This window comes from Pygocentrus nattereri, chromosome 10, assembly GCF_015220715.1.
Source record: "Pygocentrus nattereri isolate fPygNat1 chromosome 10, fPygNat1.pri, whole genome shotgun sequence".
NCBI lineage: Eukaryota > Metazoa > Chordata > Actinopteri > Characiformes > Serrasalmidae > Pygocentrus > Pygocentrus nattereri.
The window spans coordinates 3,152,430-3,173,711 of record NC_051220.1 but is presented as its reverse complement, the minus strand read 5'-3'; the positions used below and the strand labels follow the sequence as shown (position 1 = coordinate 3,173,711).

The following is a 21,282-nucleotide window of genomic DNA, read 5'->3' as shown; positions in this document are numbered from 1 at the left end:
CCGGGGGGCCGCAGGGCTAGAGTTTAAAACTACAAAGGTCTAATTGCCCCTTACATCTTAATTGGCAGTAATTTTATTTCATTTTCTATTTATTTATTTTTTGTGTGGGACTGCATGGCTGCTGTTGCAGAGCCTGGAGAGTCGTGAGCAAAGGTTAACTGATCTGATGGTAATGTGCGTGGAGAAGGATGACCTGAATGCCAAGATCCAAGCAGAACTGGACCAGGCTGTAGAGGATGCTGCCAAAAATGTGAGTGTATTTCCGCACATGGAACACCAAAGACCCGAAGGTCACCGGTTCAGTCCTCTGAGCCAACAGTACGTGACTGAGGCGTCCTTGAGCAAGGCACCCAACCCCCAGTTGCTCCCGAGTGCTCCGGATAGGGCTGCCCACCGCTCTGGGCAAATGTGCTCCCTGCCCCTGTGTGTGTGTGTGTGTGTGTGTGTGTGTGTGTGTGTGTGTGTGTGTGTGTGTGTGTGTGTGTGTGTGTGTGTGTGTGTGTGTGTGTGTGTGTGTGTGTGTGTGTGTGTGTGTGTGTGTGTGTGTGTGTGTGTGTGTGTGGGTGGGTGGGTGGGTGGGTGGTATTTTAGTACAGGTCAGACAATCAACTACTCACTGCCTTCTGTTTTTGTTAGTATTTCACATACAGTCCAAACGTTTTTGAAGTTGAGGTTTTCAAACGAGATGTATGGTTAGTGTTACAGGGGCTGATCTTTCTGAATTACAGTTGAGTTTTTGCAGTTCTCTGACTGCTCTGGCACCACCGGAGTGTTTTGTGCTTCGTTCACATTACAAGCCTCTTTGCTCAAATCAGATTTTATTTATTTATTTATTTATTTATTGCTCAGATCTGTTCTCTGACTCGACGGTTCAGACTCGTTTAGGTCAGTGACTCTAATCTGTCATTAATGTGATGAACCGGCCTGAAACGACCCTCATGAGCTCCTCCTGCTCAGTAACGTCACGTGACTGAATCGCTGCATCATCAGCACAAACTAACGAGCAGAACGAGCTTCGCTGAGAAGATCGTTAACTCTGATCAGCTCTCAGCTTCGTTATTAGAGCCAGACGGAGGAGGAAAAGGTGAGATGAGCTGCTTTTCCACCGTTTACGGGCTTTAACGTCGGGTCGGCGCTGTTGCCGTGGTAACGCTGGATGATGCCTCACACCTCACAACCACGAATCGGATACGTGTCCGATCTAGGACCACATATGAAAGTGCAATATCAGATCTGAGTCACATTAGAGCAAAAACTCTGATTTGCGCCACTTCAGCCTGGTGATGTGAACGTAGCGATAGGCTGTGGGAACGTGTAGTGCGGTGCTCCACAGCTTTGCATAAACTGTTCATTGCTATTTCACAGCGTGCTACAATCAAGGAACTTCTTCAGCTCAAGAGTAACTGCACATGCTCAGAAAGCAGAACGAAGATGGAAACGCGGAAGCGGCGACAAGACGAGGGGTTGCAGGAGCTTCACGGACAGCCCCCTCTAAAGAAAGGTACTACCTCCGCCTCTGGTGCAGAAACAGGCCTGCCAGCTTCTGTCTCAACCAGAGGGGCAGAGAAAGAGAACCGCCTCAAAGGTCGACGATACCTGCGCAGCAGAAAAAGGCTGTCTTCAGTAAAGAAGTAGCTCGGCTCGGTACTCTTTCACAAGGCCCAGCGAAGCCAAGTGCTCACGCTATTTTAAACTGTCTTTCTGATGTAAGTGAATGTGAATAAAGAATTATTTATTTATATGTTCATGGGGAGAACTTCGCAAATACCAGAGTGCTGTGATTCACGTGGGCTACATCAGGTGTTCCCAGACTCCTTCAGTCTGAGGAGCTTGTCTCTCGTGTTGTCTCTTAGGAGGAGAAGAAGGGGGAAAAAACACAAAGGTTGAGCTGGCTTCCATACTTTGTGAGACTTTTCGCCTCTGATAGCAAATGACTCTGATTCCAAGTGTTGGAGTATTGAGTATAAACTAGGTGCATGCATTCTTTCAGTCCAGTGAAATAGACCCGTTTAAATGTATGAATACATTTAATCGCAGTTAACTTATTTCCACAGTGTCCACATGCTGTAAATCTGCTTCATTTCAATTTAAGATTAAGTTTCCAGGGTGTGAACGTTTTTCTTGCGGAACGCTTTAAAATAGGCCTTCCATTTAGGCTTCTAGGCCAGGGCAGTCCAAACTTGGCCCATGGGGTCTTTTTGATTTCATGCCTAGGTGGTTATATGGATTGTTTAATTGCTGTCATGACTCAACTTCTACTTTTTATATATATATATATATACACATATAACTTTTTTTCCTGACAATCATTTTATGTTGTATTAATATTTCATGATCAACAGTCCAGAGTTACTTTTTAAAAATCTCATTACATTTATTTCTATTAAAAGTCACCGTTTTGGAGAAAGTAGTGTTCTGACAGTGATGACAAACAGCTCTTAAATTTCTGTTTTTACTTTTAACATGTTATTTTTGAAGTGTTTTAATGTTATAAAGTACATTTTCAAAAACTGGATTTGAAAGCCACCTGCCTTCTTTATTCGTGGTTTGTTTGTTTTCTTTTGCCTTTGGCCTTCAACCCATCACAAAAATTGCAGATCAGCCCCTCAGCATCAAAAGTTTGGGCACCCCTGTCACAGGCCTTTTCACCCTACGACTACATCAAACAGTATTATTACATTTCTGGGGATTTGTTGTATGACGTGCTTTAGAGGCACAATGCAAAGTCACATAATGAAATAAATACAGTTAAAATAAAATAGAAAAGGGCCGAATTATCTTGTAAATGGGTGAATATTCGTGTAGTTCATGGTCAGTTCATTCCGAGACGCTGCATATGGCTACTGATGACGGCCGACAGCAGGGGTCATCAGTTCACGTCCTGCAGGAATGAGCCATGGTTTGGTGGTGCAAAAAAATGGTAATTAAGTGATTGAATCAGGGATGTTTGAGCAGGGAGGTCACAGAATTGATGACCCCTGGCCTGTAGTCCAGAATGGCTTGAATGAAATATAATAAATGATATATAATGAAGTTTGTGATGTTTTGCGAATAACTCGTTCGAATCTCCATCTGTAGGGTCCTTGGATGACTCTTCTCTCCCAGAAGACCTCAGTAATGACTCTTTGCCTGAGGTCAGAGGTCAGCTTAAGTGTTACCAGCTGGAGTCCCATCAGAAGGATGAGCAGATCGCTGATCTGGAGCGGGAGCGCCAGACTCTGGAATTTTGTATCCGGGAACTAAAATCCCAGCTAGAAGAAGAGAAGCAATCCCGTGGTGACACTCTACAAGAGAAAGAGCGCCTGGCTGCTGAGCTTATTGCACTTCAGAAGAGCATGGAGGAGCAGCAGCAGAAACTTCTCGCCATGGAAAACCAACTTAGTGCTGCGGAGACGAACCGTAGCAACTTGAAGGCCTCTTTGGAGACCAACTGTGGAGCCAGAACAACAGGTTCATTGGGGGAAGAGGAGCTGAATGCAGTTAGATGCCGACTGGAAGAGCAGGATCATGACATCAAGCAGAAGATCGCCCTTATTGAAAGCCTAGAGCAAGAATTGAACCAGGTGAAACGGGAAACGGAAAGGTTCAGGGACTTTTCCTCGTGTCAGGAATGCTCCAGGTTACGGCAGGAGATCGGCAGCAAAGAAGAGACCGTAAAAGTTCTGGAGCAACAGCTGGCCGAGCACAAAGCTGCTCATGACAATCTCCAAAGAGTGAACTCGGACCTCCAGGCTGAGGTTGCATCCATGAATGACCTTGTCACAGAGCTGAAGGATCAGGTCAGGATTAGACAGGTGCAACAAGAAACGGAGGAGGAGAAGAAAGGAAGAGAGATGGCGGAGAAGGAAGCTGCGCTTCTAGCTAAAGAGGAAGCACTGAAACAGAAAGAGGCAGAGCTTTTTCAGAGGGAGGCAGAGCTGATTGGCAAAGATCAACTGAAGGAACCTGAATCCAACGCAGAGAAGACCGACACCGAGCTTGCCAGTAGGATGGCAGAACTGGCTGAGAAGGAGGCAGCTCTCGTGGAGAAGGAAGTGCGGCTCTCGGCCCTGCAAAAGAGCCTGAAGGAAGCACAGGAGCGTCTGGAGGAGGAGGAGACCCAAGCTGTGCAGGAGGCGCGCAGGAGGGAGGTGGAGAGGAGACGGGAGATTCTAGCTGTTGCTGAAGAGGCCATTGCTCAGAAGGACGCAGAACTCCTGAAGCGGCAGGAGGAGATCAACAGGTGAGTCATACCTGAGGTTAAATATGTTGTTATGCAGGGTTCTGTTGTAGGCTTTTTGCCAAAGAGCAAGGGAACAAGGGTTTCCCATCATTCCTTATTGATTATGTTCTTGCAATTTCTTCAAGTTCTACAGTTACAGACTGTAGTCCACTGCTGTGTCTGATCCACTCAGACCAGCACAACACACACTAACACACCACCACAATGTCAGTGTTACTGCAGTGCTGAGAATGATCCACCACCCAAATAGTACCTGCTCTGTGAGGGTCCATGGGGTCCTGACCACTGAAGAACAGGCTAACAAAGTCAGTGGCAGTGAATGAAGAACCGTTTGACATGCTTGACTTTATGGTGCTGTATTGGTTGTTTATTGGTTATTGTTGCTGTATTGTGGTGGTGGTTGGTTAGTGTAGTGGGTAACACCTCTGCCTTGTACACTGTAGACTGGGGTTCAGTCCCTGCCTTGATAAGCGCCCTACACTCTACCAATAAGAGTCCTTGGGCAAGACTCCTAACATTACCTTCGTCTACCTGTGTAAAACGTGTACCTGTGTCGCTCTGGATAAGAGCGCCTGCCAAATGTTGTAAATTAATAAACGGTTAATAACGCTGCGTTATTAATATGCAACACAGTACTGGCTGAATCTGTGCCAGCCTGAGATTTAGATTCACTGGCATGAGACCACAGTAAAGGCTGTAAATACAGGAGCACTGGGACCAGTGGAACTCATCATTTAAAAAATTCTACACATTTATATACACACCATTAACTTTAAACCGTCTTTGTGTTTCTTGAATGCAGCGTTTGTGATACCTGATTCTCCTAATTCTCATTCGTTTTTTCTGCCTCTGTCCCAAGTTTAAAGGAGGAGATGAAGAGCAATTGTGAAAAAGTGAAAAGTCTGTCTGTGGACTTGCAGAGACGAGAAGACGACTCTGCCGATCTGAGAGAGAAACTCGTGGACTCGAAGAAGCAGATCCAGCAGGTGCAGAAGCAGGTGGGTCAAAACGCTCTGGACTGCACTTCTTTTTCCTAAAAGTCCTCTGTCTTTGGAAACAAGGGAGGTTTTTCATAAAGCAGGTTAGCCAAAAGGCAAACATGTCCAGTAGAACCCGTGGCTAAGGATGTTGCTATGTTCTCATGATGGTATTCATTTTAAACTTAATACAGCTTTTCATAATAAATCCTGCTTTGTGAAAGACCCTAGAGGCCAGGATGCTTTCGTAATTACTGTCAGTGATCATTTTGTTTTTGGGTATTTGCGTTTAGTCTTTGAAACTAGCAAACTTGGAACATCTGTGGTCTACTCTTAGGAAGTCTCTCAGATCTAGCCTAATTTCATAAAGTTACATGTTTTTTGGAAGAGGAGGGTCCGTTTACACTAGGCTATGGTTTACATTTGCATTACACCTCTGACTGTGGCCCTCACTGGTTCCTCCTTGTTGTGCGCAGATCTCTTCCATGCGCGATGCAGAGAAAACTCTGAAGCAGAAATTGAGCGATCTGGAGAAGTCTAAAACCCAGCTGCAGAACGAGATCTCGAATCGAGACCGCAGCATTCAGCAGCTGAAGAGTGTAAGTCTTTATCCAAGCGCTTTTCACCGTTTCCATATAATCATATGCATCTGGATATGAAGGACATAAATTGGTACCACTTTCTACTCCGAGATATACTTTGAAATATTAGATGAGTATTTGTAGTTCTACAGTTACAGACTATAGTCCATCTGTTTCTCTGATACTTTGTTAGCCTGTTCTTTAGTGGTCAGGACCCCCATGGACCCTCACAGAGCAGGTACTACTTGGGGGGTGGATCATTCTCAGCACTGCAGTAACACTGACGTGGTGGTGGTGTGTTAGTGTGTGTTGTGCTGGTCTGAGTGGATCAGACACAGCAGTGCTGCTGGAGTTTTTAAACACCTCAGTGTCGCTGCTGGACTGAGAACAGTCCACCAACCAAAAACATCCAGTCAGCAGCGTCCTGTGACCACTGATGAAGGACTAGAGGATGACCAACACAAACTGTGCAGCAGCAGATGAGCTGTCGTCTCTGACTTTACATCTACAAGGTGGACCGACAAGGTAGGAGGGTCTAATAGAGTGGACGGTGAGTGGACACAGCAGAACTGCTATGTCTTATCCACTCACTTCAGCGCAACACACAGGGGATAACAACGTATCAGAGAAACAGATGGACAACAGTCTGTACCTGTAGAACTACAAAGTGCAGCTATACAGTAAGTGGATAATGAGTGTAGAAACAAGGAGGTGGTCATAATGTTATGCCTGATCGGTGCATATTATATAATAATCTTAGGAAATGTTAATATGTGCCCTGTGGTCTTTGATTGTTTCTCTTCATACTTTCAAACAGTGTTCGTCTGATTCGAAGACAGAGGAACATGTCCAGCGCTATGAGAAAGCCCTTAAAGGTGCAGTACATCACCATGACCATGTTTAGATGGGAGTTATAGAGCTGTACTTACGAGAGCTGCATGATATGAATGGAATTTCATGTTGTGATTTGGATGCATCTTAAGAAACAGAAGATTATGAATGTTATGTAGTTTGCATTTTGCAACATTTAGTGATGTCAGTCTCACAAAGGCCAATATCACAATAGCAATTAGCAAACAATATATCATCCAGCGCTGTTTCTATGTGTATGTATTCAGAAATACTAACGGTGTGCTTATTCATACATTCCCTGTTTGATTGGTTGTTGGTGTGCAGACTTGCAGGCACGGGAGCGTGTTATAGAGGACATGCGTTTGGCTCTGACAGAGCAGGAGGAGACGCAGACTGAGCTGGACCTGGAGCTGGACAACAGAGAGGCTCAGATCCAGGAACTCACCCAGGGTAATACAGCAGATGTAAAAGCCCCAATCGAAAAATAATTTTTAAACGCTTCAGATGTCTGGTTCCTATCACCACCACTGTGACCAGTTCTGACTCCATACTGTCCTTTAAACCACATTGACTGCCTTTGGGAAGACTCAGACGTGGCTTGAGACCCAGACGCTGTCCTGGACGTTTAACCGATAAACAGTTTTAACCGGCGTAACTTTTCTAGTCATTATGGTACTGGTTTAGCGGGCCGGGAGACTCGCAGACCAATCGCATGCATGGTAAATGTCACACGTGACGCTTCTCAGCCAATCAGATCTGTGCATTACGATGAGCGCTGAGACTAGAGTGAGTGACGCCACACAGGGGAGGGACGAGGAGAGAAACAGCAGTCAGAGAGGAAAGTGAGTCAGAGGGAAGTTATTCCACATGACGTGATCTAAAAAGAAGAAACTGACAGTAAATGTTGTTGAAATCTGACCGAACTGGACTTTATTTGATCTGATGTCTATTATAAAAACAGCTTTTGCAGCTTTCCCAGAGAAGGTTTCTGGTTAGAGGCAGGTTTGTGAAATGCTCCACTGGTTGGTGAGTGTTTATCGTGTTACGATCATAAAGGATCATGTAAAACAGCAATTAACCCCTTAGGAGCAAAAATCAGCCTTCGAATAAGTAAATAATTAAATAATTGACATTTATCGCGATGTGTATCATTATCGACTGGTCAGCTGATCTCTTTTATCGTGATAACATCTTTGTCCATATCGCCCAGCTCTACTTTTGGCTCTAGTTCTGAACAAAATGAGCAAAATTTGGACTCCAAACTATTCTTTTATCACCATTGATTCCAGTGGGTGTCTATTTGTGATCATTTGCAGTCTTTGCTATTAGGATTTTGTCTATAATATCCTGTGCTTTTAACAACACTGCCAATACTTTTAACAGAGGTGCATCCTGTACTTTAAAGCTGGGCCATCTGGTATGTAGCATTAGTGCTAGCAAAGCCCCAGGGGCCTGAACTTGGCTGTTTTCCTAGATTGAATCGTTGGGAGTCAGTCTCTCCTTAATGGAGTGAAGTATTGATCATTCAAGCATAAGCATGAGAACATAGAGGAAGAAGCTGAACACTTGACTAAGCTCTTTGAGCCACTCTGCAGTGCTGTGGTCTTAAAATACACAGCAGCCTGAAAGCATGTGTAAGCTTCTCCGTTCTAGATTGCTGGCACAGACGTGATGTGCAAGTTCTGGGAATGAAATGAAAAATTAACTTTCAAAGGCAATTAAGCTGAGCAAGAACCTCATTTAAAGCATGTACCCTGAGCATGTCGGATAATGAGTAAGTTAATCTTTCCTCTTGGGTTTGATGGTTTTTGGGTGTGCAGAAAGAGGTGGTTGTGTTTCTGGGTGCTAACGTTTGTGTGTGTGTGTGTATCGGTTTGATTAGAGCTGGAGAACCTCAAAGAGATTATCCTGAAGCAGAGAAAGAAAGACTCCTTACCCCACAATGATACGACAGTCGCTGATGATCTCACTCAGGCCAAAAAGGAGGCTGCCCACGCACAGGAAAGCTTGAATGTAAGATACTGACTCTTGTGTCAAAAGTTGGTAAGACACTGGCATAACCATGCCATAAACATGCCATGAAAAGATGTCATGTGCTGTCATGAGTTATGATGATGTCCGTTGATGTAAGAATAGCCATGTTTACATGCAACCTAATAAACTGTTAATAATCCGACTAGTAGCTTAATCGGAATAGGATACGCCCATTAATCCACCTCAATAGTCTAGTCCGATTGATGTCGTTCGGAATACAGTTTCTATCCGACTGATCGAGGTGGGTAATCCTGTAAATAGTCCGTTAAATGGAAGAATAATATCCGTGTAAACGCCTGTATCCGACTACATTCCCTGTCACAAAGTTTAAGTCCGTGACGCATCATGGTGACAGTATAATATTGCTATATGGACCAACCCTAAGTAATAGCAACGCTTTTTCTTCCGGTAATTTTGAGACGGTTCCTAACTTTGTAGTGTGAGTTTAAATACCGTTCATGGCATTTATGTGTTACCAGTTTGTAGCTAGAGGCTGAGACAGAGGAGCTGAGGTTTGGTTCCTGACTTGGATGGATGTGTTAAATCAGCAGCACATCTGATTTCATTTAATTTAATGATGAATTGATTCAAGATTGGTGGTTGGTTAGTGTAGTGGGTAACACCTCTGTCACTGACACTGTAGACTGGGGTTCAATCCCCACCTGGTCAAACCCCCTACACTATACCAATAAGAGTCCTTGGGCAAGACTCCTAACCCCGCCTTGGCCTCCCTGTGTAAAATGATCAAATTGTAAGTCGCTCTGGATAAGCGCGTCAGCCAAATGCCGTAAATGTAAGAAAATGGATATCGGATGGTAACTGTAGAAACTGGACTTCCTCATTTGGAAATAGTTCAGCCAACACACATCAGATCACAGATGTGTTGTTTTTCTTTTTATTTAGTTATTTAAAAAAAAAAATTGAATGCTTGTTGTCCAGATGACCCTTGGTGCCTGTATGTGTGTTTCGGTGTGTAGTTGGCTGCTGAGAAGCATCAGGCTGAGCGTAAGAAATGGCTGGAGGAGAAGCTGGTCCTGATCGCTCAGGCGAAAGAGGCGGAGGAGAGGAGGAACCAGGATATGAGACGATACGCCGATGACCGAGAGCGCCGTGCTCGCCAGCACACTGAGATGGTACAGAGAGCCCCCCACGTTCTGTGTCTCTGTCACTTCTTGCGTTCCTGCCTGAATGTATAGAAGCCCACTGCTGCCAAGTACAACTTACTATCTTGAAATAATAATTTTCTCAGAATATTGGCTTAGAATTTAAAGTGATGATTTATTTATTTATTTAATTATTCTTTAAAATGATGACTCTGTATCTTGAAATAATTATCTCACAGCAATGATGACGTATCTCTAAATAAATTGAAATAATGAATTAGCACCTCAGTGATGTATTTCCGCAAAATATTGACTTAGTAACTGACTTTCTTGAAATTTAATAACTCGTTATTTTGATATAGTAAGTCAAAAAAAATCTGAGAAAATTAGGAGGAATGTTAGGAGAAGCTATGCTAATATTTAAAAATAACGAGTGGCTTATCGAGATACTAAGTCAGTATTTTGACCATGTGCTGTCCAGGAAAATCCTGGGTCCTGCTCCTTAAAGTGCAACTATAATTCAGTTATTAATAATCAAACTTATTATTCATTAACTGCTATCAATCGTTCAATAACTACTATTAAACTAAGTGAGAAGTGAGACAGTTTAAGGAGCGGAGATAAAAATTGGGAACTCTGTTGAAAACCTTTCACGCTCAGTCTGCCTGCCTTTCTGTGTGGATCAGGAATCGCTGACTGCGCAGCTCGCCGAACGCGAGGAGGAGATGGAGAGGTGGAGGAAAGAGAGAGACTCGCTCGTTTCTGCTTTGGAGGTTCAGCTAAAGAAACTCATCTGCTCACTTGCAGAGAAAGACAAGAAGATCCAGGAACTGCAATGTAGTGACCAGTCCCAGACACCAGAGGTCAGTGCAGTATAGCCTTTACCGTTCTAGCTGTTTTTCACTAGGTAGTGAACCATTTTCACTCCTGAAACACACCTGACGCAGATCACAAAGCAAAATTAATTATTTGAAAGTGAATCAAATTAGGTGTTTTACGCCTGAAAGAATGCTAACGCGCTTAGAGGTCTGGGATCGCGGTGGAGAATTAGTGCATGTGTGTTTATAGGTGTGTTTGCTTTAGCTGTGTTGCATAATCTTTTCCCCGTGGGGATTTATAGCCTCTTTTCCACTGTTGGGCTGAACTGTGAATCACGGCTGCATCGTTTCATTACGTGCCGGCTCGGGGGAAGAGTCGCATGGTTTTTTTCCCGTCTGTTGTGCTGCTAAATCAGGACCGAGGAGTATTGAAAAAGTACAAAGCGGACAGCAGGTCACTGTTTATACAGTAAAGTCTCTCCACATTTTGTTCACTGATGATATTGAGGATTTTTTTAAAGTCTAAAAGTGGCGTAAATATAAAGCCAGTCACTGAATATCTACATTCAGTAGTAGACTATTGTCTGAGTTTTTACCCCTGATGTGTCTCAGATCTGGTGTTTTCAGGACTGTGTGGACACAAATCTGATCTTTTACCCGATGTGACTCAGATCTGGTGTTTTCAGGACTGTGTGGACACAAATCTGATCTTTTACCCTGATGTGTCTCAGATCTGGTGTTTTCAGGACTGTGTGGACACAAATCTGATCTTTTACCCGATGTGACTCAGATCTGGTGTTTTCAGGACTGTGTGGACCCAAATCTGATCTTTTACCCTGATGTGACTCAGATCTGGTGTTTTCAGGACATTGTGGACACAAATCCGATCTTTTACCCTGATGTGACTCAGATCTGGTGTTTTCAGGACTGTGTGGACCCAAATCTGATCTTTTACCCTGATGTGACTCTGATCTGGTGTTTTCAGGACTGTGTGGACACAAATCTGATCTTTTACCCTGATGTGACTCAGATCTGGTGTTTTCAGGACTGAGTGGACACAAATCTGATCTTTTACCCTGATGTGACTCAGATCTGGTGTTTTCAGGACTGTGTGGACACAAATCTGATCTTTTACCCTGATGTGACTCAGATCTGGTGTTTTCAGGACTGTGAGGACACAAATCTGATCTTTTCAAATCCGACCTGAGCCACTTTCATATGTGGTCCTAGATCGGATACGTATCCGATTCGTGGCCGTGTGACCTTAATGTGACCCTCAGATCAGAATTCGTGTGCTTTTGTTCCACTGTGCATGTGACCATCATTCAGCGTTACCATGGCGACAGCACCAAACAGACGTTAAAGCCTGTAAACGGTGGAAAAGCAGCTCGTCTCACCTTTTCCTCCTCCGTCTGGCTCTAATAATGAAGCTGAGAGCTGATCAGAGTTAATGATCTTCTCAGCGAAGCTCGTTCTGCTCGTTAGTTTGTGCTGATGATGCAGTGATTCAGTCACGTGACGTTACTGAGTAGGAGGAGCTCATGAGGGTCAGTTCAGGCCAGTTCATCACATTAATGAAAGATTTGAGTCACTGACCTACACGAGTCTGAGCCGTCGAGTCAGATCGGATCTGAGCAGTGAGGCTTGTAATGTGAACACAGCTTTTGAGTAGCCTACTTGTTCAAACACAGAACTAGGTGCATCACACTAGATTTTGCCAAATTTTCTTTAACCGTAACCTCGGCTGATGGGACGGTATGGTGACTGCACTCTGTCCACCTGGCATCATAGATGCTGTCCCATTGGCTAAAGTTTGGTAATATCACTCTATGAAATAAGGTCCATCGTCATGAAAAACCCATGTCACTTTTTTTTAAATTAAAGAGCATGTAAACATTATGAAACATTAAATTGCAGAAAAGTACTGTTCACTGTCCAGTCCATACAGTTCATATATGGAAACTGTGATGCGTTTTGACACTCCTACCTGGTCGGTCCACCTTGTAGATGTAAAGTCAGAGACGACAGCTCATCTGCTGCTGCACAGTTTGTGTTGGTCATCCTCTAGTCCTTCATCAGTGGTCACAGGACACTGCCCACAGGACGCTGTTGGCTGGAAATTTTTGGTTGGTGGACTGTTCTCAGTTCAGCAGCGACACTGAGGTGTTTAAAAACTCCAGAAGCACTGCTGTGCCTGATCCACTCAGACCAGCGCAACACACATTAAAGCTCCACCACCACATCAGTGTTATTGCAGTGCTGAGAATGACCCACCACCCAAATAGTACCTGTTCTGTGAGGGTCCATGGGGGTCCTGACCACTGAAGAACAGATGGACTACAGTCTGTAACTGTAGAACTACAAAGTGCAGCTATATAGTAAGTGGAGCTGATAAAATGGACAATGAGTGGAGAAAGTGAGTGGTCATAATGTTATGCCTGATCGGTGTATGCGTGTGTATGTATCTGTGTGTGTGTGTGTGTGTGTGTGTGTGTGTGTGTGTGTGTGTATATATGTACAGTTTACAAACGATCATATATTTGGCACAAATAGAAGCACATGTGAAAGTAGCAGAGCACTTGGATCTGCGTCAAATTATCTCCTCTATCAAACCCCACGTATGTAAATTGGCGTGCTTTAGCCGCAGTGTGAGACCAACCAATGCCAGTTATCGCACTGTTTAATAGCCCTCTATAGCAAGTGTAGCGGCAGTGGGTGCTCACCACAGTGACTACGTTTGCTGTTGTGAACCAGCATCAAATGAACTTCATGGATACATGAAGGGCAACAGAAGAAATATAGTTGAGGTTAAGAACCCCAGAAAAGTAACACGAGAAGAGGGCTCTCAGTTCTGCGCTTGTGCATAGAGAACGCTCTTGGATATCAGGGTTATATACATGCTATTGTCTTTCTGACTCTTGTTTCAGGGGGCTGATGAGGGCAGAGCTGAGGAGCTACAGGCTCTACTGAATGAGAAAGAGGCTGAGATCCACAGACTGAACGAGCAGCTCAGCACACTGGTGCACACACACAGCACCAGAGAGGCTGAAGCCAGCATACACAGAGACTCTTCAACGCAGGTCAGCCACAAACACACACAGCATCATAGACACTGATCCTATATTACAGAAGAGACAGGCGTCTGCTACCAGCTCAAAAAATTCTAACAAATTTCGACAGTGGAGATCATCACTCGCCTAGCGTAGAGCTGGGCGATACGGCCAAAAATGTTATCACGATGAACCAAATTCATATCGTTCGATATCGATACATACCATAAATGGCAGATCATTATTTCTTTTGAATTTGAAGGCTGATATTCTGCCATGGGGCAGTGGGAGAAAGTGTATGGTGAGTTTTTACCAGCTGGAAAAGCACGGCCGCAGTTTTTGTAATGGTCACAATTTAAAAAAGAAAAGTTTATTATAGCTGCGTGGTGACGAGCGATCGGCTGTCTGGTTACAAGTGCTAAACAAGTGGCCAACAACAGCTGAGCCGTTTAGTTTCTCAGCAACGTCAACTTAGTACAAACAGCAAACACTAGCTGGCTCGGCACGTCAGTGAGGGATCACACCGCCTTACCGCCATCACTCCTACCACATCAGTATCAGAGCATATCCCAGTGTTCAGACCCCAGCTAGCAGACGACTGGGTTACTCTGTTCTGTCGTAGTGTTTAAGGGGTGAACTGCAATATATCAACACATACAGACAAACAGAGTCCTCATTTTAGATGCGTTTAAACTGAAAGCGGTGCTTTTGCATCTTGTTTGATCTACAGTATCACCGTGTTGTGTGAGTGACGGAGCTGCTTCAAGTTATCCAGCTGCTGAAAACAGCTAGCCTGGAAAGTTCTCCCGCTCTCTAATGCCTCACAGCTTCCTCAGCTTACTTAAGTTTAAATCAGGGATGTAACGAACGTGAACCCACTTCTTTCTTTCGCTTTTATTGCTCGGGAATGCACTAACACTAAAATCTGACCGAGCCCTGTAGCCGTGCTGTAGTTGAGAGGAGCAGACGTGATTTAATGCTGCTAAAGCTGTTGGGATGTACGGAAAGAGGGGAGTTCCCTGTAGGTCAGTACAGTTAATGCCACTGATCTCGTCTCTCACACTCGGTCACAGGAGAGCAGATCGCCTCCACGTTTCAGACGTTGCTAAAGTATATTTGGTGAGTCATTTCACTTCTTGACCCCCATAATTCAGAAGTGCGCCCTCTCCTGGCGACAGCAGAGTGGTGTTGCTTTCCTTGCAGTAGAAAACGCCACCAGGGCTGTCACTAGAATGCAGAAGTGTGTGAGTGGTTTATTATGTCGAACATTCATCGAGCAGTTCTTATACTTGTATTGAGGAAAGTTATATTGCGATAATTATCATTATCGTTTTATCGCCCCGCCCCAACCTAGCATCAGTCTTTCTGTCTTGTAAAGGCTGACACACTGTACAAAAAGGCAGAAGGGTTACACACATGGCGGGTTTTGGTTACAAAATAACCCCAAATCTCACTGTTATCACATGACACAAACAAATCTAAACTGGATTGGACCTGATTGGCTTTTATGTACCAGAAGAAGCGCAAAATAATTCTCTCTTAACTCGTTAGACTGTGACAATGGATGACTTGGAAATGGGGCGTCCTCTGGACAGCAGCACTGTAAAACTCAGAAGAAAAACCAGAGGATCCGTCACCAGCCAGGTAAGACCGCGTGTATGACTAGGCCTTTCACAGTTATAACATTATTGCCTGATTGAGCTGATTTATTTTCTACAGTTGTTGGCTTCGTGTAGGCGATTTGTTTACGTTCCAGCAAACAGAATGTGAACAGGTGCATTGCCATCCTTTGGGTTGAGACTAGTGTATGTAAATAAAAGAAAGCAGAAAACATTTTCACAAGACCTGCGACATGAGGCATGTAACCACTGAGGCTAGCGTCTTCAGAGGGTGGCGGCTAGTGCAGTTTGTGAAGATGAACTCGAGCTGTTTCTGTCGTCAGCTGAGTAACAAAGTATTAACAGCTACAAATAAAAATAAAACGGCTCGTTGTACCATTAGGTTTGTACTTTAAGGCTACGTTCACATTACAAGCTTCAGTGGTTAAATGTTTCTTTGCTCAAATCCATCCTCTGACACAACGGTTCAGTGACTCAAATCTGTCAACACCATTCACCAAACTAAACGGGCTGTAAGAAGCTTTACAGACCGACTGGAACAAAACAACATTAATACTGATCTGGACAAACTGACCAAACTGAGCTGAACCTGATATTGGGTCAGTTTTACGGCTCAGTCTGATTTGGTCCGACTCTGAAGATCAGACACGTCTGGCGAATGGTGTTGGGTTCATTTCTGGCTGATTCCAGGTTGTTCAGCTGTTCTTCTGTCACAGCTGCCGACTGAAAAGCTGCTCAGTGGTGACGACAGTTTGGGAATTTAGTGTAAGGAGCTGGAGAACGAACTGCCGGCTGAGCGGCGAGTGGGCGGAGCTCGTTACTCTGACGTAGCAACGAGCTGCTCGTTAAGGAGCTATAATGGGAGCTATAATAGGAGGAAGGAACTGAACATTAAAACATATTAAACGCCGCCTTCACGGCCAGTTTATTCATTTCTGAGATGTTTAGTCACAGATTGATGTGCACCTTAAATCCAAAAGCGTAGCATCTCGCCTCTTTGAAAATGATAATTAAGCTGCTGATATCTGCCCCCAGGGTTCTTGTGGCAGCTGTCCGTCTGTGCTCGACTCGTCTGAGGTTTCCACGGAGATGGGCCGACGTTCTCGGTTCCCGAGGCCTGAGGTAGAGATTGCCTTCAGCTCACTGCAGCCAGACCGCTTCGCCCTCAAGCGGCACGGCGACGAGTCCGCCGTCACCGTAAAAATTTCCCGTAAGAGAAAGAGCGGCGAGATGGAGAAGGTAAGAAATCGGCTAGAACATCAAACTATACTGACCCTGCAAATAAAGCTGCTGGTGTTAACATCGTGATGCAGTCATGTTGCACCAAACATAACAGTGCAAACCTGCAAGTGAAAGCTTTTATGTTATAACGGTAAAGACTGAAGAAGTATGTTTTTGTTTATATGCAAATTAAAAATGAACATTTCTGCTTAATGCAGTCATTTAGATTCGTTTGGAATAGTGTGAAACTTACGGACTTGGATTTCTTTACAGTGGTGCTGATGGGAACCAGGGATCACGATGTGTACAGTATAAAAACATCGGGAACCTACGCAGTTTTTTTGGGGGACTGTTTGTTTTAAAGATATGTTTTAAACCAATGATAACTCCTGTTAGACAGTCTCTCAGGCATCAGGGATTGTTTATGTAACCATTTGTACCCAATTGTGACCAATTTGCATTAACCTCTTATTCTCCAGGGTGTATTTTGGTTCGTCCATCTTAATTTATATGACCAAATCATCATCATCGTCGCCGTTGACCGCTTAATCCAGGTAGGGTCACGGTATGTGACCAAATTTTGAGGCAAATTATTCAGTAACTGCAGGAAATAAATGTACTTTTTTATTTATTTTTTTTGTTGTTGCTGTAAAAATTAACAGAATTAATGAACAGAACGTGTGTTGTATGATCTCCACACATCACTACACGCTTACAATTTACAGCCGAAAGCCAAAAATCTCCGCCGCTCTTTGTGTTGTTCTCTAAAAGTGATGTTTCCAGAGCAGATCACTGAAGAGACGCCGTCTGTTTATAGTTTAGAGCCCAGATTTGGGGAAAACGGGTCGACTTTCAGTAGAAAAACAAACTGAGTTCAGCTTCTTTTATTATAAGGGTTTAAAATGACGTCACCGTCTATTAGACTGGAGAGAAGAGCTACAGCCTCACATGACGCCCAGCTTCTGAATGGAGCTGATGGAATATGAACGTTATGAAGAACATGACGAAGTGCGTTTAGGAACCACCGGTGGTTCCAAGGAGGTTAAGAGGCTACACGCTTCAGACGTCTGGTTCCTATCACCACAACTGTGAACAGTTCTGACTTCGCAAGGTTCTCCAGAATGGTGCATTTCCAGTTAAATAATTAAGGATGAATTTGTTTAGATAAAATTTTGTAGAAATTGTATAAATTATTAGGGCTGCTATGATTAATCAACAAAGTTCATTATATTGATTATTTTGGAGGAATTTTGTGTGCGTCATTTACTAAATGCAGTCATTCCGTCAGATTACATGAAATGTTGAGGGCGATACGGCTTAATGCAAAGGGAGAACCAGGAAGGCGCTGTAATTAGATTAATCAAGTAATTAATAATTGATAGGCTCATCAATTATTGAAGTAAAAGTGAGTTGCAGCGCTACATATGATGTCTGATGTGATGGCAGTCACTACCCATTTTACTCACTGGCAACAGGATTTAAAGCTCACGGTTTAGTGAGATAAAGATTTATTTCTTTCTTAGTGGACAGTTTCCCAGAGCAGCAGCCTGCAGTACTGTTTTACTGTGTCTGTCTATAAGCTGAGTACAGACCGGCTTCTGACCCAGCCTGTCCAGCTAGAGTCCCTTTAATTGCCTTAATTAGTCATTACCAAAGCTTTAATTGGCTTCGCTTAAACTTACAATTGAAATTCATTGTGCACCAGCAGCATAATGGCAATGTCATTAAGCAGATTGGGGTTTGTGCTTGTTTGGTGGGCAGAGCAGACAGCGCTGCCGTGTCCAGTAAAAAGGACTGACTCTGCATTACTCACACAGGGCAGCTGGCACCACAGACCAACGGGTACATAAAATTTAAGACCCAGACGGAACAGGGTTTGACCGCTTTTCTTGGTTGTTAGCGGGGATGATGATAGTATAATGGAAAACCATATACACACACACACACACACACACACACACACACACTCCCCGGCCACTTTTTTCGGTACACCTTGCTAGTAAAAGGCTGGACCCCCTTTTGCCTTCAGAACTGTCTTAATTCTTCATGACAGACTTTCAACAAGGTGTTGGAAACGTTCCTCAGAGATTCTGGTTGGTTATTTGAGTTCCTGTTGCCTTTCTATCATCTGGAACCAGTCTGCCCATTCTCCTCTGACCTCTCACATCAACAAGGCATTTTCGTCCACACAACTGACCGCTCACTGGACATTTCCTCTTTTTCGGACCGTTCTGTGTCAACCCTAGAGATGGTTGTGTGTGAAAATCCCAGCAGATCAGCAGTTTCTGAAATACTCAGACCAGCCCGTCTGGCACCAACAACCACGCCACGTTCAAAGTCCCTTAAATCCCCTTTCTTCCCCGTTCTGATGCTCGGTCTGCACTTCAGCAAGTCGTCTTGACCACCTCTACATGCCTAAATGCACTGAGTTGCAGCCGTGTGATTGGCTGATTAGCTATTTGTATTAGCAAGCAATTGAAACTGTACCTAATAAATGAGTGTAATGTGTACATAATATACATAATAAATAAACACATACACAGTATAGTAGTGTAGATGTATGTTCAGCCACAGCCAAGTTTTTCAAGCCACAAACATACATCCTAAACATCCTAAACCATCTGAATTTATGTGACCAAATCGTAAGGCAAATTATTCAGTAACTGCATGAAATAAATTAAAATGTATTTTATTTGTTTATTATGTTTTAAAAGCTCCCCTTTAATTATCAGAACGTGTGTTTTATGATCTCCGATGATATCCGAATTCCGATAACTGCAGAAAATCCGATCCACACGTTTACATGCACTTGAGTAATCAATCAGATTTGGGCAGTAATCGGATTTCTGCTTTACAACCAACCAGGAAACCCACAGAAGACGTGATGTAAAACTCGAACTTCAAGCCGTGGCTTTACCTGAAAATATGAACATACATCATGTAGAAGATGAAGATATTTAAATACTAAATTTTGTCAAGAATGTGGTCGCTCCTCGCTTATTCCCTGTCCCGCCGTCTGTTCTCGCACATGCTCAGACTGAGAAATCCGAAAGAAATCGGAATTACTGAGCTAAAATCCAGCCTCTTCATTGGATTTCTAGATTAGAGTATGGTATTCACATGACCATATAAATAACCAGATAGCTGCAGAAATACAGTTATGATTGGATTATTGAGCGCATGTAAACGCGCTCAGCGATGTCGAGCTGTGGTTTATGTTTTTAGGTGACAGCACTGGTGTTGACAGGTGAGCTAAACCTACAGCTAACTCACCAACACTGGATGCTGATGGAGACTCATCATCTACAGGTGTTTTATGTGCCAGCATGTTACTTTGTCAAACGTATTTCTTCTCAATCAGATTCTTAATGATGTGTCTCACTCAAGGCACTCATGTTTCAGAGTAGTGAAGTATTAGATAACATCCTAACTGGCATATCATCACGTGGCCCTCTTCTAGACCGTAATCACACTGGGCTTTAAACTGACTTAATATATTGTTGCCACCTGTTGGATTTATTTTGAACTGTAAGGAAAATACTTCGTTATGGCTAACTATGAAATAGATATTATTTTTGTACCAAGTAATTTCGAGGGCAAGAATTCGGGGACCTGTTCAGATATACCAATATCCCTGTAAAACGATGCTCAGTAATACGGTGCTTATTGTGTGACTGTGAAAAGAAATTGTGCCTTTAACAGATTGAAGCGTGATTGTAATGTGCACAAACAATTCAAATATAATAGCTTGAAGTTATTAAGGTGATGGAACAGGGACTGAAGCAATTACGGTAATGGCCTTTACTGTGACGCCACATTCAACTGGAGGAGTTATTGTTGGCAGCACATTAAGGTGCTGTCTGCTGTTAAATGTGCGCACACGAGATTACACGCAATGCACGTACATGCAGTATACGCACACGCAATGCACGCACATGCAGTATACACACACGCAATACATGCCCAGGAACACACGCAATACACGCACATGCAGTATAGACACACGCAATACACGCACATGCAGTATACACACACGCAATACACGCACATGCAGTATACACACGCAATACACGCCCAGGAGCACACGCAATAGACGCACATGCAGTATACACACACGCAATACACGCACATGCAGTATACACACGCAATACACGCCCAGGAGCACACACAATAGACGCACATGCAGTATACACACACGCAATACACGCACATGCAGTATACACACACGCAATGCACGTACATGCAGTATACGCACACGCAATGCACGCACATGCAGTATACACACACGCAATACATGCCCAGGAACACACGCAATACACGCACATGCAGTATAGACACACGCAATACACGCACATGCAGTATAGACACACGCAATACACGCACATGCAGTATACACACACGCAATACACGCCCAGGAGCACACGCAATACACGCACATGCAGTATACACACACGCAATACACGCACATGCAGTATACACACGCAATACACGCCCAGGAGCACACGCAATAGACGCACATGCAGTATACACACACGCAATACACGCACATGCAGTATACACACACGCAATGCACGTACATGCAGTATACGCACACGCAATGCACGCACATGCAGTATACACACACGCAATACATGCCCAGGAACACACGCAATACACGCACATGCAGTATACACACACGCAATACACGCACATGCAGTATACACACACGCAATACACGCACATGCAGTATACACACGCAATACACGCCCAGGAGCACACGCAATAGACGCACATGCAGTATACACACACGCAATACACGCACATGC

General features: G+C 43.9%; 1 protein-coding gene across 2 annotated transcripts in view; it reads left to right on the top strand.

Annotated features, from left to right (window-relative positions):
- Nucleotides 1-21,282, top strand: part of kif20ba (kinesin family member 20Ba) — a 48,701-nt gene that overhangs the window by 11,987 nt on the left and 15,432 nt on the right. For both annotated transcript variants that reach the window (XM_037541750.1, XM_037541749.1), the window contains exons 18-30: nt 131-250; nt 1,366-1,501; nt 3,079-4,222; nt 5,082-5,220; nt 5,676-5,798; nt 6,598-6,655; nt 6,957-7,082; nt 8,515-8,645; nt 9,644-9,799; nt 10,456-10,632; nt 13,515-13,667; nt 15,189-15,281; nt 16,292-16,495. In XM_037541750.1, coding sequence (XP_037397647.1) covers nt 131-250; nt 1,366-1,501; nt 3,079-4,222; nt 5,082-5,220; nt 5,676-5,798; nt 6,598-6,655; nt 6,957-7,082; nt 8,515-8,645; nt 9,644-9,799; nt 10,456-10,632; nt 13,515-13,667; nt 15,189-15,281; nt 16,292-16,495 — 2,760 coding nt within the window. The remainder of the gene's footprint in view (nt 1-130; nt 251-1,365; nt 1,502-3,078; nt 4,223-5,081; nt 5,221-5,675; nt 5,799-6,597; nt 6,656-6,956; nt 7,083-8,514; nt 8,646-9,643; nt 9,800-10,455; nt 10,633-13,514; nt 13,668-15,188; nt 15,282-16,291; nt 16,496-21,282) is intronic.